We start from the raw sequence: 18,281 nt of genomic DNA on the forward strand, positions 1-18,281 counted from the left end.
CATAGTAGGCATTTACTACAAAACAGATCAATGTGTCCATTTACCATAATATAAATATATACAGACATGAATAAATAAACTGGTAAAGTGCAAATAACAGAAAGTGGTTATTAATGTTCAGAGTTTTGTCCGAGCCAGGTTTAATAGCCTGATGGCTGTGGGGAAGTAGCTATTCCTGAACCTGGTTGTTGCAGTCTTCAGGCTCCTGAATGGCGTCAAGTTGGGAAAAGGGGATCTGGGGGCCCTTGTACATCAGTCTATGAAAGTAAGCATGCAGGTATATCAGGCAGTGAAGAAGGCGAATGGCATGCTGGCCTTTATAACAAGAGGAATGTTACAGGGGGTCATTTAGTGGAGGAATGCTATCTCTTGGGGGGACTCAATGGGCTGAATGGCCTCGTGTACTGTGAGGGAACATGAGGCGGAGGAGGGGACGCGAGGAGTATGAGGTAGATGGGCCGTGAGGGGGGGAATCGTGCGGTGGTTCGGCGGTGTACCAGTTGCCGGGGCCGGTGGGTGATCACATCGATTGATTGCAGGCGCCGGAGCTCCTGGAGCAGAAGAAGTACACGGTGACGGTGGACTACTGGAGTCTGGGAACGCTGGCCTTCGAGTGTATCACCGGCTTCCGGCCCTTCCTACCCAACTGGCAGCCCTTGGCCTGGTGGGTGGCAGCGGGGGGGGGCAGGTGGTGGGGGGGGGGGGGGGGGGGGGGGGGGGGGGGCGGGCGGGGGCCACAAAGCATGGGGGCTTTTGGGGTGCGGACCGAGAGGGGGAGGGGTGGAGGTGATGATCGAGGAGGGAGTGGAGTGGAGTGGAGTGGAGCGATAGAGAGAGGTTTGGACTACAGAGCGAGGTGGGGGTGGGGGTGGGGTGTGGGGATTTGGGTGTGAGGAACACGGGGAGGTCTAGGATGTTCTTGGACGTGCAGTGTCTGCGATGGGTTGGCGTTGCAGTGGAGTTGCTGTGGCATTGCTGGGAAGAGTCCTGTGTGGGGATTGCTGTGGCGTTGCAGTGGGGTTGCCGTGGCGTTGTTGGGTAGTTGCCGTGGCGTTGCTGGGGAGTTGCCGTGGCGTTGCTGGGAGGGTTGCTGTGGCGTTGCTGGGGGTTTGCCGTGTGGTTGCTGGGGGGTTGCCACGGGGTTGCCTGTGGCGTTGCTGGGGGGTTGGGGTTGCTGTGTGCGTTGCTGGGGGGTTGCGTGTGCGGTTGCTGGGGGGGGTTGCTGGGGGGTTGCCGTGGCGTTGCTGGGGGGTTGCTGTGGCGTTGCTGGGGGGGTTGCTGTGACGTTGCTGGGGGGTTGCCGTGTGGTTGCTGGGGGTTGGGGTTGCCGGGGGGTTGGGGGGGTTGCTGTGACGTTGCTGGGGGGTTGCCGTGTTGTGGTTGCCGGGTGGTTGCTGGGGGGTTGCCGTGTGGTTGCGGGGGGTTGGGGGTTGCCGGGGGTGACACTTCTACACCCCCCCCCCCCTCCCCTTCACTCTGACCCCCCCCCCACTCTTCCACAGGCACAGCAAGGTGAAGCACAAGGGGGAAGTCGGGACATCATGGTGGTGGAGGACATGAACATGGAGGTGAAGTTCTCCAGCCATCTTCCTGAACCCAACAACCTCAACAGGTGGGCACCCCCTGGCACAGCCTCTGCCACAGGTCCTTGATCAGTGCGGGTGTCGGGGGGGGGTTACAGGGGGGAAGGCAGGAGAATGGGGGGTTGAGAGGGAGAGATAGATCAGCCATAGTGGAGTAGACTCAATGGGGCCGAATGGCCGCACTCTGTGAATTATGAACATAACAATGATGTTGCAAGGGTTCCGGGTCGGGGGGGGGGGGGGGGGGGGTTCGGGGGGGGGGGGGGGGGATTGTGAGGGGGGTGGTGCCAGGGGGGGAGAGGCTCTGGGTCGGGGGGAATGGGGGTGGAGGGGAGGTGGTGGATGTCGTGATAGGGGAGTATAGTTCTGGTTCGGAGTCAGTGGGGGGGTGGTGGAGGGGATTGTAGTGGGTGTGGTGAGGGGGGGGGTCAGGGTTCAGTGGGAGTGGAGGAGACTAGGGAGGGGGGGATTGTGAATGGGTGTTGTGAAGGGGGGCGAGGGTTAGGGGGTTGGGTGGTGGGGGGGGAGTGGGGAGGGGCTTGTGGTGGGCATTGGGCTGTGATGAGAGGGTTGAGGGTCTGGGTCTACAGGGTGGGTGGTCGGGAAGCCAGCAACCCGGTATAGAAACATAGAACATAGGTGCAGGAGTAGGCCATTCGGCCCTTCGAACCAGCACCGCCATTCAATATGATCATGGCTGATCATCCCCAATCAGTACCCCGTTCCTGCTTTCTCCCCATATTCATTGATTGCGTTACCCCTAAGAGCTAAATCTCTGGAACTCTCTGCCACAGAATGTAGTTGAGGCCACAGTTCATTGGCTATATTTAAGAGGGAGTTCGAGGGAGTTGTGGCTAAAGGGATCAGGGGGTATGGAGAGAAGGCAGGTACAGGATACTGAGTTAGAAACATAGAAACGTAGAAATTAGGTGCAGGAGTAGGCCATTCGGCCCTTCGAGCCTGCACCGCCATTCAATATGATCATGGCTGATCATCCAACTCAGTATCCCGTACCTGCCTTCTCTCCATACCCCCTCATCCCCTTAGCCACAAGGACCACATCTAACTCCCTCTTAAATATAGCCAATGAACTGGCCTCAACTACCCTCTGTGGCAGAGAGTTCCAGAGATTCACCACTCTCTGTGTGAAAAAAGTTCTTCTCATCTCGGTTTTAAAGGATTTTCCCCTTTATCCTTAAGCTGTGACCCCTTGTCCTGGACTTCCCCAACATCGGGAACAATCTTCCTGCATCTAGCCTGTCCAACCCCTTAAGAATTTTGTAAGTTTCTATAAGATCCCCTCTCAATCTTCTAAATTCTAGAGAGTATAAACCAAGTCTATCCAGTCTTTCTTCATAAGACAGTCCTGACATCCCAGGAATCAGTCTGGTGAACTGTCTCTGCACTCCCTCTATGGCAATAATGTCCTTCCTCAGATTTGGAGACCAAAACTGTATGCAATACTCCAGGTGTGGTCTCACCAAGACCCTGTACAACTGCAGTAGAACCTCCCTGCTCCTATACTCAAATCCTTTTGCAATGAAAGCTAACATACCATTCGCTTTCTTTACTGCCTGCTGCACCTGCATGCCTACCTTCAATGACTGGTGTACCATGACACCCAGGTCTCGCTGCATCTCCCCCTTTCCCAATCGGCCACCATTTAGATAATAGTTGGATGATCAGCCATGATCATATTGAATGGCGGTGCAGGCTCGACGGGCCGAATGGCCTACTCCTGCACCTATTTTCTACGTTTCTATAAACCTAACTCTATTGAAGACATCCAGTGAATCGGCCTCCACTGCCTTCTGTGGCAGAGAATTCCACAGATTCACAACTCTCTGGGGGGAAATGTTTTTCCCCATCTCAGACCTAAATGTCCGACCTCTTATTCTTAAACTCCCCCCGACTCACCCCCCTCCCTCCCTTCCCCACCCCCATCAGGGAGCTGCTGGGTCCCATGGAGCAGTGGCTGCAGCAGATGCTGAAGTGGAATCCCTCGGAGCGGGGCACGGACCCTGTGTTTGGCCCCAACGGCTGCTTCAGGGCCCTCGATGCCATCCTGGAGAAGAAGGTGGGTGTGGGGGGCTGCCGGGGGGGGGGGGGGGGGGAGGAGGAGTGGGGGAGGGGGAGGAGTGGGGGGGGGGGGCTAGGGGATGAGGAACACAGGAAGAAGGACGGAGGGGGTTGAGGGGAGGGGGAGGAGGATAATAATAATAATAATAATAATAACTTTATTTATAAAGCGCTTTTAGACAACATCAGTTACCACAAAGTGCTGTACATGGGAAGTCAACAAAAAGTTATTACAAACTACTAAAACCATTAAGACGACAGGACTATAAAAACAGTAAAAATTAAAAGACATTAAAAGCACTAAAACAGGAACAATGTCTCAGCCAGTGTCGAAAGCCAGTGAATAAAAGTGAGTTTTTAGGGAGGATTTAAAGATGGACAGTGAAGGGGCCTGTCTGATCTGCAGCGGCAAGGTGTTCCAGAGTGCCGGGGCAGCAACAGAAAAGGCTCTATCCCCTCTGAGCTAGGATACTATGGGGGAGGGGGTCCAGGGGAGAGGGGGGGAGGGCCCGGGGGGAGAGGGGGGAGGGGGAAGTGCAAGTCTATTGCCTCTTGAAAATGACAACACAAATGGTTAACATTGGTCAAAATGCACCTGCAAGGAACTGCAGGTGCTGGTTTACAAACAAAGACACAAAGTGCTGGAGTAATTCAGCGAGTCAGGCAGCATCTCTGGAGGACATGGCTGGAAACCTGATCCAGATAGCTGCCTGACCTGCTGAGTTACTCCAGCACCTTGTGTCCCATTGTGTAAGTGTGAAGAATGGTCTCGAGCCGAAACGTCACGTACCCATCGATGGACACAAAACGCTGGAGTAACTCCGCGGGACAAGCAGCGAATCTGGAGAGAATGGGTGATGTTTCAGGTTGTGACCGGTCTCGACCCGAAACCTCGCCCATTCCTACTCTCCACAGATGCTGCCCGTCCCGCTGAGTTACTCCAGCATTTAGTGTCTACCTTCGATTTTATCCAGCATTTCTTTCTCACACAAAGACAAGCAACTGTAGGCTGGCTGCTGTGTGACAATATACAATAAGTGCAGGAGGAGGCCATTTGGCCCTTCGAGCCAGCACCGCCATTCAATGTGATCATGGCTGATCATTCACAATCAGTACCCCGTTCCTGCCTTCTCCCTATATCCCCTGACTCCGCTATTTTTAAGAGCTCCATCTATCTCTCTCTTGAAAGTATCCTGAGAACCAGCCTCCACCGCCCTCTGAGGCAGAGAATTCCACAGACTCACAACTCTTGAATTTTCGTGGATTTTCACGTCTAGAATTTTTGTTTTTCCTCATCTCCGTCCTAAATGGCTTACCCCTTCAAGCCCCTGTCCCACTTAGGACACCTGAACGGAAACCTCTGGAGACTTTGCGCCCCACCCAAGGTTTCCGTGCGGTTCCCGGAGGTTGCAGGTGGTTGCCGGAGGTTGCAAGTAGCGGAATCAGGTAGGGAGACTGACAAAAACCTCCGGGAACCGCACGGAAACCTTGGGTGGGGCGCAAAGTCTCCAGACCTTTCCGTTCAGGTTTCCTAAGTGGGACAGGGGCATAATTCTTAAACTGCGGCACAGCACCTTAACTGGAACTAATGAATGCACGCACGAACGCACGAATGAAAGCAGGCTTGTCCCCTAAGCAGAGGAGTGCAGTGCCCCTGCCCGCTGCTGATGAGATGTTTTCTGTGTCCAGTACGTGCAGATCCTGGACATGCAGTCGGGCACGCTGCACACCTACCCGGTCAGCCCTGAGGCCAGCGTGCAGTCACTGCAGCAGTGGATCGAAGCCACCACCTCCATCCCGCTCTTCACCCAGGACCTGCTGCTGGAGACGGGCACCGCTCTCGACCCCCGCCGACCTGTCACCCAGTGTGTGTCCGACAGCAGGGTACGGTGGGTTGGGGAGGGGGGGAGCGGGACAAGGGGGGAGCAGGTGAGGTGGGGGCTGGGAGGAGCAGGCGGGTCTCGGAAGGGTGAAGGGGTGGACATGGGTCAGTGGAATAGTTGGAAGAGTTTGCACAAAAGGATGCTGTTGGAAGGCTGGGGTCAGGGTGGGGGTCAGTGTGGTGGGAGGGGATTGGAGGGAGGGGGTCAGAGGATATGGGTGGGTTTCTGGGGTGTGTGTGGGGGGGGTGGGGGGTGGTGGTGGTGGGGGCTGTATGGGGGTGGGTGTGAGGGGAGGGGGGATGGGTTATGCGGGGTGAGGGGGGGTGTGGGATGGGGATGGGGGGGAGGGGGGGTGGGGAGGTGGGGATGGGGTATGTGGATGAGGGGGGTGTGGGGTGTGTGGTGGGAGTGTGTATGTGTAGGGGGGTACGCGGGTGAGGGTGGGGGGGGGGGGGGGGGGGGGTGATGTGTGAAGGTGGGGGGATGTGTGTGGGGGGTGGGGGGTGGGGATGGAGGGCTATGTGTGGTGGGAGTGTGTATGTGTAGGGGGGTGTGGGGGGTGAGGTGTGAGGGGGGGGGGGGGTGTGGGGTGGGAGTGTGTATGTGTAGGGGGGTACGCGGGGTGGGTGGGGGGGGTGAGGTGTGAGGGGGGGGGATGTGTGGGGGTGGGAGTGTGTATGTGTACTGTATGGGGGGGGTGGGCTGTGGGGACTGGGGTGGTGACTGCAGGGCTGCATCCTTATACTGCGCTGTTCCCTGCAGCAGAACGATGGGAAGAAGTCGGAGCTGACCGTCATCTACCTGTTTGACCGGAGCACGAGCAGCTACAGTGGCCAGGTGGCCCCCCCTGCCCAGCCCCACGGCGTCAGCTTCATCCGTGAGTAGCTCGAGGGGGGCGCGAGGGGTTGGGGAGGGGTCGGGGAGGGGTCGGGGAGAGGTGGGAGATGGGGAAGGAGCGGCGGGGCTTGGGGGGGGGGGGAATGGGGGGGAGATGGGAGAGGTGGGGGACAGAAGGGTGGGGTCACAAACTGTCCCAGGAGGATGAAGCAGGGTGGGGTTGAGGTCAGGGTGGAAACAGGCCCTTCAGCCCATCTTGCCCACGCCCGCCCATCTACACTAGTCCCACCTGCCTGTATTTGGTCCATATCCCTCCAAACCCGTCCTATCCACGTACCTGTCCAAGTGTTTCTTAAACATTATTATAGTCCCAGCCTCAACTACCTCCTCTGGCAGCTCGTTCCATACACCCACCACCCTTTGTGTGGAAAGGTTGCCCCTCAGGTTCCTATTAAATCTTCCTTCCCCCCCAACTTTAAATCTGCATCCGCTGGGGTGGCGAGGGCTGGGGGAAATGGGTGGGTGCAGGGGAGGGGGGGGGGGGGGGTTGTGTGTAGGTGTGGGGTTTCGGGATATTGGCTCTCTGTGTGTGTGTGTGTGTGTGTGTGTGTGTGTGTGTGTGTGTGTGTGTGTGTGTGTGTGTGTGTGTGTGTGTGTGCGTGTGTGTGTGTGTGTGTGTGTGTGTGTGTGTGTGTGTGTGTGTGTGTGTGTGTGTGTGGGTGTGTGTGTGTGTGTGTGTGTGTGTGTGTGTGTGTGTGTGTGTGTGTGTGTGTGTGTGTGTGTGTGTGTGTGTGTGTGTGTGTGTGTGTGTGTGTGTGTGTGTGTGTGTGTGTGTGTGCGTGTGTGTGTGTGCGTGTGTGTGTGTGCGTGTGTGTGTGTATGTGTGTGTGTGTGTGTGTGTGTGTGTGTGTGTGTGTGTGTGTGTGTGTGCGTGTCTGTGTGTGTGTGTGTCCGTGTGTGTGTGTGTGCATGTGTGTGTGTCCGTGTGTGCCTGTGTGTGTGTGTGTCCTTGTGTGGTGTGTGCGTGTGTGTGTGTGTGTGTGTGTGTGTGTATCCGTGTGTGTGTGTGTGTGTGTGTGCGTGTGTGTGTCCGTGTGTGCTGTGCGTGCGTGTGTGTGTGTGTGTGTGTGTGCCTGTGTGTGTGCGTGCGTGTGTGTGTGTGCGTGTGTGTGAGTGTGCGTGCGTGGGTGTGAGTGTGTGTGTGTGTGTGTGTGTGCCTGTGTGTGTGTGTGTGTGTGCGTGTGTGTGTGTGTGTGTGTGTGTGTGTGTGTGTGTGTGTGTGTGGGTGTGGGGTGTGTGTGTGTGCATGTGTGTGTGTGTGTGTGTGTCCGTGTGCCTGTGTGTGTGTACATTGCCCACCCACCACCACCACCAGTGCCACTATGTACCGTCCACAGTGCAGGACCCGAAGAAGCAGTTGCCGTACCAGCAGCTGCGGCGTTCGTGGGGGCAGAGCTGGCACTTGATTCGCAGCCTGAAGGAGGACTGCATCCGGCTGCAGCAGGGGCAGCGAGCCGCCATGTGAGTAACGCAGCAACGCAACCTGCCCCAGTGCTGTCTGAGCGGAGTTTGCACGTTCTCCCTGAGACCCGTGTGTGGGGGGTGGGGGGTGGATAGGGAGAGAAGGGGAGGGGGCTGGGAGTCACAGGTCGCAGTGTCATTCAGCAAAGAAACAGGCCCTTCGGCCCACCTTGTCCATGCCGACTCTTCTGGTCCATATATCTGTCCAATTGTCTTTTAAAATTGGGGGGGAGGGGAGGGAGGTGTGGAGAGGGGGGGGGGGGAGATGGAGTGGGGTGGGGGAGAGCTGTGTTGGGTAAGTCAGTTGGAATAGACTTTGTTTCTGGGGGCATAATGTTGTGCCCCATCTGGCCTTGAACTGATTTCACCTGTCCCCCCCCCACCCCCCTCCCCCCCACCCCCATCACATTCCTTCCTCCAGCTTCACAATCACAATCTTTAACCCCTTTGTCCCCCCCACCACGGACTTTGTCCAACCATTTGCTGATCATATCCCTGTATCCACCTGTCACTCGCCAGACTTTCTCTTGACTCCTTTCTTCTCTCCCAGCTTTCTTCACCCCCCCAACCCCCTCACCACCGCAATCATTGAAGAAGGGTCCCGGCCCTAAACGTCACCTATCCATGTTCTCCAGAGATGCTGCCTGACACGCTGAGTTACTCCAGCACATTGAGTCTTTTTTGGTGAATCAGCATCTGCAGTTCCAGGTGTTCATAAGGTCATAAGTGATAGGAGCAGAATTAGGCCATTCGGCCCATCAAGTCTACTCCCCCATTCAATCACGGCTGATCTATCTCTCCCTCCTAACCCTATTCTCCTGCCTTCTCCCCATAACCCCTGACACCCGTACTAATCAAGAATCTATCTATCTCTGCCTGAAATATATCCACTGACTTGTGGCCTCCACAGCCTAGCCTTCTGTGGCAATGAATTCCACAGATTCACCGCCCTCCGATTGAAGAAATTCCTCCTCATCTCCTTCCAAAAGGAACGTCCTTTAATTCTGAGGCTGTGACCTCTAATCCTAGACTCTCCCCTAGTGGAAACCTCCTCTCCACATCCACTCTACCCAGGCCTCTATCTATCCTGAAGGTAGACACAAGAAGCTGGAGTAACTCAGTGGGACAGGCGGCATCTGTGGAGGGAAGGAATGGGTTGAGAGTCCATCTTTGTGCTGCAAGTCAATGTTGTGGTTCAATGCTGCTACCTACTGGGAGGTGGCAGTAGTGCAGCCGTTCGAGCCTCTGTTCCTTTCCACTTTTCTGGTGTCTATAATGAGCAACCTATTTGTCTACTTACCTTCCTGTCCTTAATAATTACAAAACACCCCTTACCCAGATCCACTGGCAATGTGCGGCTCTGAACGAGGCCCTTCGGCCCATTGATTCTATACCGGGTGAATAAAAGGCAGCACCCGTCCTCGTTCCAGTCTCTCCCAGCCACTCCTGTCTCCCCCTCACCCACAGGGAGAGCTTTCAGCCCCACCACCCCACATTGGACATTTGGCCTCCCGATCCTCCACCTGCTCGATGAACTTAAGAGAGGATGGACTTAAGACTCGATGGATTTAAGAGAGAGTTAGATAGAGCTAGGGGCTGCTGGAGTCAAGGGATATGGGGAGAAGGCAGGCACGGGTTATTGATAGGGGATGATCAGCCATGATCACAATGAATGGCGGTGCTGGCTCGAAGGGCCAAATGGCCTCCTCCTGCACCTATTTTCTATGTTTCTAACTTTCCACGTTGGGGAGAGGGAGAAATCCCCAAACTGTAGACCTTGGTGGACCGAGCGCAGTGGTTAGTGTTGTACAGGGTGGTGCAACAGTAGAGTTGCTGCCTTACAGCACTCACAGCACCAGAGACCCGGGTTCGATCCCGACTACGGGTGCTGTCTGTACGGAGTTTGCACGTTCTCCCCGTGACCTGCGTGGGTTTTCTCTGAGATCTTCGGTCTCCTCCCACACTCCAAAGACGTGCAGGTTTGTAGGTCCATTGGCTTGGTAAAATGTTTAAAACTATTCCCAGTGTGTGTAGGATAGTGTTAGAGTGTGGGGGTCGCTGGTCGGAGCGGACGTGGACACTTTCCGCGCTGCATTTCTAAATTAAAAACTAAACTCAAGCACAAGAGCCTGATGGTTTGTTGGGAAGAAGCTGTCCTTGAGTCTGGCAGATGGTTAATTGGCCGTTGTGAGAGTGGGTGGCAGTGTTTTGCACGGACTGGATGGGCTGAAGGGCCTGCGTATATCTATATCTGCGGCTGCGGTTGCTGCACTGTGACGCGCGTGTACGGTGGCTCACTGCGCTGTGTGTCCCCAGGATGAGCCTGCTACGTTACAACAGCACGCTGTCCAAGCTGAAGACCACCATGATGTCCATGTGCCAGCAGCTGAAGGCCAAGTTGGATTTCTTCCGCGTCAGCATCCAGATCGACCTGGAGAAGTACAGCGAGCAGATGGCCTTCGGGATCAGTGAGTATCCATACTGAGCGGCCCGCGGCAAACCCAGCGCGGGCACGTGCCAGAACACCGCCTGCATCCGGCGAGGGGAGGTGGGGACCGTCCACCCAATGATTAAATTGGCCAGTTGAATTGAATTGAATACTTTATAAGTCACAGTGAAATTCTGTGCTTGCATGACCACAGTATGTGAATGGTCGCTACATAAAGGGCACTAACAAAAGTTACAAATCCCACACCCCCCTCCGCGCCAGGGCTCCCTTTGTTCTTTACCCTCCCCCCCTCCCCCCCCCCCCCCCCCCCCCCCCTCCCCTCCCCTCCCCCCCCTCCCCTCCCCTCCCCCGGAGTTTTGTCCGAGCCAAGTTTAATAGCCTGATGGCTGTGGGGAAGTAGCTAGTGCTGTACCTGGTCGTTGCAGTCTTCAGGCTCCTGTACCTTCTACCTGAAGGTAGTGGGGAGATGAGTGTATGGTCAGGGGTGGTGGAGGAGGCAGATACGATATTGGTGTTTAAGTGGTTTTTAGATATTTACATGGGCTGTGCAGGGAATGGAGGGACGAGGGAGGGGAGATCAGTTTGTCTTGCCACTGACTGGTAGCTGGTGTCTTCCAGCCTCAGAAAAAATGATCGCTGCCTGGAATGAGATGCAGATGAAAGCTGAAGGCTGTGGAAGGGTGAGTGGTCTGTGCACCTGCCCCCCCCCACCCACTCAGCCTGTCCCCCCTCACTTCAGAGGGTCTGTCCCCTTCCCTTACCCCCTGCGTCTGCCCCCCCTCCTCTCCCCACTCCCCCTCTCTGTCTGTGTTCACCCCCACTGCCTGTCTCCTCTCCCCTTCTGTCCTCTCGCCCTCCTCCCACCCACTCAGCCAGTTCCTCCCTGCACCTCACCACTCCCTCTCTGTCATAGATCCATAGACACATGGACAATAGTTGCAGGAGGAGACCATTCGGCCTTTCGAGCCAGCACTGCCATTCAATTTAATAATCATGGCTGATCATCTACAATCAGTACCCCGTTCCTGCCTTCTCCCCATATCCCTAGATCCTGATCCTGCCTTCTCCCCATATCCCTAGATCCTGACCCTGCCTTCTCCCCATATCCCTAGATCCTGCCTTCTCCCCATATCCCTAGATCCTGCCTTCTCCCCATATCCCTAGATCCTGCCTTCTCCCCATATCCCTAGATCCTGCCTTCTCCCCATATCCCTAGATCCTGCCTTCTCCCCATATCCCTAGATCCTGCCTTCTCCCCCATATCCCTAGATCCTGCCTGCCTTCTCCCCATATCCCTATCCCTAGATCCCTAGATGCCTTCTCCCCATATATCCCCCATATCCCTAGATCCTGCCTTCTCCCCATATCCCTCGATCCTGCCTTCTCCCCATATCCCTAGATCCTGCCTTCTCCCCATATCCCTAGATCCTGCCTTCTCCCCATATCCCAATTTCTATTTAACCCGATTTTGAAAGCATTCAGTGACTCGGCCTCCACTACCTTCTGATGCAGAGAATTCCACAGAATCACAACTCTCCGTGTGAAAACGTTTTTCCTCATATGGGTTGTGGTCGGGGTGGGTTGGGGTCGTGGGGTAAGGGTCAGGGGGTAGGTTGGGGTCAGGGTGGGAGGTCATGAGGTCAGGATAGGTGGGGTTGGGGTCAGGGGTAGGTTGGGGTGTGCGGTCAGGGTGGGGTTTGGGGGTGGGTTGGGGTGGGTGGGTCGGTGTGGGTCTGGGGTCGGGGTTTGGATCGTGGGGTCAGGGTGGGTTGGAGGTCGTGGGGTCAGGGTAGGCTGGGGTCAGAGAGGATTGGGTGGGGTCTGGGGTGGGAGGTCGTGGGTTCAGGGTGGGGTTTCGTCGTGGGGTCAGGGTGGGTTGGGGTCAGAGTGGATTGGGGTGGGGTCGGAGGTCGTGGGTTCAGGGTGGGTTTAGATCGTGGGGTCAGGGTGGGTTGGGGTCGGGGAGGGGCGGACAGTGTGTGTGCCGCGCTGCTGGGGGTCCGGGCCGGTGTGGAAGCACAGATGGAATGAAACCTTCTCTACTCCCACTCCCCCCACTCTCCCTCCCTTACCCCACATTCCCCTTCCTTCTCCCCCCTTTCGTCACCCCGCTCCCCCGCAGACGGCTGACGTCAGCAGTCTAGACGAGCAGTCGATGGCGCTGCAGACGGACCTGGTCGACCTGCAGCGGAGCCCCTCGGCCTGGCGACAGGGGGAGGCGCTGGAAGTTCAGTAAGTGTCAGCGCTCTCTCCTGGTGACTGCCCGCGGGGACGGGGTCAGGCTGTACAGAGGGGACCACTACCTTGCATGTGTGTGGGTGTCTGTGAGTGTGTGCGAGTGAGTGTGCGTGTGTCTGGGAGTGTGTGTGTGTCTGAGTGTGTGTGTGTGTGCATCCATGCAAGTGTGTGTGTGTCTGTCTGTGTGAGTGTGTGTGTGTGTGTGTATAAGTGCAAGTGTATGTGTGTGTGTGTATAAGTGCAAGTGTGTGTGTGTTTCTGTCTCAATTATATTAAAATGAAAGCGAAGGATAAGAGGTCTTACATTTCAGTGTCAGTGTTTCTTTAATAAACCTTTTCCAATTTGGTAAAATTTCCAAACTACTCAGCAACCAACAAAATACTTTCCAAAGATAGACACAAAAAAGCTGGAGTCAGGCAGCATTTCTGGAGAAAAGGAATAGGTGACGTTTCGGGTCGAGACCTTCATTCCCAAAACATCACCTCTTCCTTCTCTCCAGAGATGCTGCCTGTCCCGCTGAGTTATTCCAGCATTTTGTGTTTATCTTCTATCCTGTGTACTGACTGGAGCCGGTACTTTGTTTCCAGGGAGGAAGCCGCCATGGATTTGTTTCGCAAACTCCGGGAAAGACCGAGAGGTAGGAACACAACGTCATTCCTAAAACAAACGGGCGGGACGGGGGCGGGAAAGGTGTCAGTGGGTGGCACGGTGGTGCAGCGGTAGAGTTGCCTCACAGCGCCAGAGACGTGCAGGTTTGTAGGTTAATTGTCTTCAGTGAAATTGTGAATTGTCCCTAGTGGGTGTAGGATGCTAGTAGTGTGCGTGGGTCTCTGATTGGCACGGACGCAGTGGGCCACAGCGCCTGTTTCCATGCTGTATCTCTAAAGTAAAGTCTAAACAAACCCACCGACCTGTAGCTGTGCCGATGCTAAGCCTACATATTGTCACCTCGCCCCGACTCTGGGTGGTGGAGGTTGGGCCGGGGCTGTGGTGCGGGCAGGGTAGTGGTGTGGGACGGGTCTACGTGGGGCAGGGTGGTGGAGGGAGAGTTGTGGGACAGGGTGGGGTGTGGACAGGGTGGGGGATGGGCTGTGAGCAGTTTGAGGGCAGGAGGCTGAGGGCTGACGGTGTGTTTGCTGCAGACCAGCGTACGAGTGGAGACAGCCAGGAGATGGTGCGTGTCCTCCTGCAAACCCTGCAGTACTTCGACAGGAAGGTGAAGGACATCTACTCCCACCTCAGGTACCAGACCCGAGACCCCGGTTCGATCCTGACCTCTGCCGCTGTCTGTGTGCAATTCGCCATGGGGTTTTCTCCACGTCCCAAAGATGTGCGGGTTTTTAGGTTAGGGGAGGGCGGGTGTGGGCGGTGGGGCAGGGTTTGAGTAGATGGTGTGTGGGGGGGCGGGGGGCAAGGTTTGAGGAGGGGGGGGGCGTGTGTGGGGGGGGCAGGGTTTGGGTAGTGGTGGGGGGGTAAGGTGGGAGACAGGGTCCGGGGTGTGGGGAGTGGAGCAGCCTCTGACCTGCCCCTCGTTGCCCTACAGTAAGACACTGGCGTGCAAGCAGAAGGTGATGGAGCTGGTGCCGCGGCTGGAGCGGGTGCTGCAACTGATGAACGACGATGAGAAGCTGGTGATGAAGCTGCAGGAGAAACGGCAGAAGGAGCTGTGGCACCTACTGAAGATCGCCTGCGTGAGTCCCCACCCCTCACCACAGCACGGGGAGACCTGACCCTTCACTACATCACGGGGGAGGAGGAGGGGGGGGGGGGGGGAATCCCGGGGGGGGGGGGGGGAATCCCCACCCCTGGATACATTGCCAGGGAGTCCCAGTCACTTGGATCTGCTAGTCCTGGTCTGGTAACGTTCCCGGAACGAGTCCCGGTCTCCCTGGAGCTCCCGGGGCGGTTTTCGATGTTTCTATGCCTTTGTTTCAGCCAGCACAATCATGAACTTCCTCTCTCTCCTTTCCAGAGCAAAGTCCGAGGCCCGGTGAGTGGCAGCCCGGAGAACATCAGTGCCACCTCCAGCATGGAGAAGCCAAAGAGCGGGTATGTTGCCGTGTAGCGAGATGCTCACCGCACACGGTTCAGTCTGGCGTGTCTGAGTTTAGTTTATTGTCAGTGGAGGTCCAGTGAAGAGTTTTGGTTGCGTGCTGTCCTGTCAGCAGAAAGACAATACGCGATTACAATCGAGTCATCCGCAGCGTACAGATACATGATAATGGGAATAATATCTACAACGTTTGGTGCAAGATCAAGCGAGTAAAGTCCAATCAACGATTATCTGAGGGTCTCCAGTGAAGCAGATAATAGCTCAGGACTAAAGGTAGACAAAAATGCTGGAGAAACTCAGCGGGTGAGGCAGCATCTATGGAGCGAAGAAAATAGGTAACGTTTCGGGCCGAAACCCTTCTTCAGTAGTTCGGGACTGCTTGTTTGAGAAAGAACTGCAGATGCTGGAATAATCTAGACAAGGAGAAACTCAGCGGGTGAGGCAGCATCTATGGAGAGAAGGAATAGGTGACGTTTCGGGTTGAGACAGGTCTGAAGAAGGGTCTCAACCCAACCCTATTCCTTTGCTCCGTAGATGCTTCCTCACCCGCTGAATTTCTCCAACAGTTTTGTCTACCTAGTTCAGGACCGCTCTCTCGTTGTGGTAGGATGGTTCAGTTGCCTGATTATAGTCGGGAAGAAACTGTCCCTGAATCTGGAGGTGTGTGTTTTCACACTTCTATACCTCTTGCCCGATGGGAGAGCAATGTCTGCTGGCCTTGCCGAGGCAGCGTGAAGTGTAGATGGAGCCAATGGAAGGGAGGTTGGTTTGTGTGTGGTCTGGGCTGCGTCCACAATTCACTGCTACTTCTTGCGGTCTTGGATGGAAGCTGTTCCCAAAACATTTTCCTGGACATTGGCTTGGATGAGCATTGGACACTTGCAGCACCACCCCACGTGGCCTTCACCTTGGGCAAACTCCCTTTGTAAATTATTCATGCAATCAGAATTCAGATTCAGATTCAGATTCAATTTTAATTGAATCTGATGAATTGCAATCTTTTCAGTAGAAACAAGGAACTGCAGATGTTGGCTAATGGATAAATGGATGCAAAGTGCTGGAGTAACTCAGCAGGTCAGGCAGCATCTGTGGAGAACATGGATAGGCGATATCTGCATGTAATCCAACCAAATCAGAAAATACTACACATAAATACAATCAAGCCAAACTCAAGTATAACCGTAAGAACAAAGGGAAAGATACAGAGTGCAGAATATAGTTCTCAACATTGTAGTGTAGCAGAGACACAGTCCAATGTCCGCAATGGGATAGATTTGTGAATCGAGACTGTACCCTAGCTTGGTCCCATTGTTCCAACCTACCCCATTGTGGACATGCCCTTTTTTTAATTTGTATTTTCTTTATAAACATAATGCTATACCACTATTGTGCATTACTCTGGTATTTTGCACTATCTGTTGTACTTGTGAATGGCTAGATTGCACTCATGATTTGACTGGATAGCACGCCACAAAGATTATCACCGTATTTCGGTGCAACTGACAATAATAAGCCATGAGCAAGCTCCTGTGTGTGCGGGGAAGAGTGCGTACATTTATGGGAGGTGTGTGGAAGGGCAGAGCTGGGATAATCGATTGTGAAATGCATGTCCTCGTTCTTCCCTTCAGCGAGGAGTCGCTGGTGATGATTGAAGAAAGTCAGAACTACCGCAGCCAGCTTCTGACCGTCATGCAGGAGACAATCCAGGACCGAGATAACTCCTTGCAGGTAAGATCGGCCACACAGCACCTCGCTTGTTTGTATTCACTTATAGCGGTTCCCCTTGCTACTTTTCATTCGCTTCCGTGGGGCTACATGTGCTGCCACTGCTCCTGTGTTATCAATACGGCACTGTAGGAAATTTTACTCTACGTTTGACCCTGTACCGGGACTGTGAGTTGAAGAGTTTTACTTTAAAAAAGACACAAAGTGCTGGAGTAACAGCTGGTTAGGCCGCATCTCTGGAGAACATTTCATGATCCCTTCTTCAGACTGGTATTGTTCCCGATGTTGGGGAAGTCCAGGACAAGGGGTCACAGCTTAAGGATAAGGGGGAAATCCTTTAAAACCGAGATGAGAAGAACTTTTTTCACACAGAGAGTGGTGAATCTCTGGAACTCTCTGCCACAGAGGGTAGTTGAGGCCAGTTCATTGGCTATATTTAAGAGAGAGTTAGATGTGGCCCTTGTGGCTAAAGGGATCAGGGGGTATGGAGAGAAGGCAGGTACGGGATACTGAGTTGGATGATCAGCCATGATCATATTGAATGGCGGTGCAGGCTCGAAGGGCCGAATGGCCTACTCCTGCACCTAATTTCTATGTTTTTATGTATGTTTCAGGTCGGGACCCTTCTTCTGATGCAAATGGTTTTTCAGTTTTACCAAACCTGTGCTGGGTTAGAGCTACACATGTCTGATGGAAACACAAGTTACGATGCCTTGTGTTGACCTCAAGACACTTATAGGCCTAAGTCAGCACAGGTTAGGTACAGTAAAACTCTTCATGCTTATTCCCAATGCACGCTTCCAGTAGTGGATCAAGCTCAAAGTTTACGGCCAAAAATAACAAACAAACTGTCAGCTTTCTTCATCTGTTTTTATTCCTTGTTTCAGTCACTGGATTGGAGTTGGCTGTCCAGCTAAGAGGGAGAAAGCAGTGGAGGTGGATGTCTTGTGATCAGCGGTGAACTCAAGCCTGCCTCCCACCCACGTGGACTTGCGGTACATCAGCTCCCTCTTGTCTTGGGAAGAAATGACATCCCACATTCTTAGCGAACTGGTGACCAGTGCCAGGAAACCCGATTCTCTAGCCCGATGCTCTAATCTTTCCTAACTCCTGGAACCAGGAAGAAATCAATCTGAGGAAGGGTCTCGATCTGAAACATCACTCATTCCCTCTCATCACCCCAGCATTTTGTGTCTATCTTCGGAAATCAATCAGCTCCTGGAAACCACCCCAAGTGGACACTTGGCAACATTTTCAGCAGAGGGCTTGGGTCTGTTCTGTGCTGTACTGTTCTACGTCCTAACGATCCTAAATGCGTCTCGGTCTGCCCTCTCCATGGTGTGCCTCTTGTGGGAGAAGGGCTGCTCCATCTTGTGTTGGGAGGGGAGGGCTGGGTAGTGGGAGCATTCTGCCACACAGGACTACACTGGCCAGAAGACTTCTGATTCCAGCTTATTGCTCATTCCGCGGCGGGCTTGCGATAAAATGTTTTGCTCGAACAGGTTGCAGACACGGCTAATGACTAATTGTAGTAAAACATGTAATCAATGCACTGCACAGATCCACCAGCAAACTATTTTTACAATAAATAAAATTCCGTTATATGTGCCTTATAAAAGTGCAGTCACAATCTTATCTGTATGTAATGTTATAGTTAAGTGATGTCACTGTAACGCTGATGTTTTAACTAAAGAGTCACCTTTGTGGATGTAGGTGAGTATTGTTATATACACCAGGGTGCAAAAATATGGAGACCTAAGAGACTGCAGATGCTAGAGTCTTGTGCAAAAACAAAGTGCTGGAAGAACTCAGTGGGCCAGGCAGCATCTGTGGAGGAAAATGGACAGATGATGTTTCAGGTTAGGATCTGTCTTCAGACTGATGGAATACAGGGGAGAAAAGTGAGAGGGAG

The 18,281-nt window shown here is 54.2% G+C and overlaps 1 protein-coding gene across 1 annotated transcript in view; it reads left to right on the forward strand.

Annotated features, from left to right (window-relative positions):
- The window catches only part of ikbkb (inhibitor of nuclear factor kappa B kinase subunit beta), a 49,413-nt gene extending 31,426 nt beyond the window's left edge, over positions 1-17,987 (forward strand). Inside the window, 16 exon segments of the mRNA XM_055662376.1 lie at positions 540-664; positions 1,503-1,533; positions 1,536-1,612; positions 3,531-3,660; positions 5,352-5,546; positions 6,308-6,422; positions 7,780-7,903; positions 10,220-10,371; positions 10,971-11,032; positions 12,475-12,584; positions 13,179-13,228; positions 13,734-13,833; positions 14,135-14,282; positions 14,564-14,640; positions 16,273-16,372; positions 17,257-17,987. Of these exon segments, the coding sequence (XP_055518351.1) occupies positions 540-664; positions 1,503-1,533; positions 1,536-1,612; positions 3,531-3,660; positions 5,352-5,546; positions 6,308-6,422; positions 7,780-7,903; positions 10,220-10,371; positions 10,971-11,032; positions 12,475-12,584; positions 13,179-13,228; positions 13,734-13,833; positions 14,135-14,282; positions 14,564-14,640; positions 16,273-16,372; positions 17,257-17,286 (1,626 nt within the window). The 3' untranslated portion in view covers positions 17,287-17,987.
- The last annotated feature ends 294 nt before the right edge of the window (positions 17,988-18,281 follow it).

Source organism: Leucoraja erinacea, chromosome 35 (genome assembly GCF_028641065.1).
Source record: "Leucoraja erinacea ecotype New England chromosome 35, Leri_hhj_1, whole genome shotgun sequence".
NCBI classification, from domain to species: domain Eukaryota; kingdom Metazoa; phylum Chordata; class Chondrichthyes; order Rajiformes; family Rajidae; genus Leucoraja; species Leucoraja erinaceus.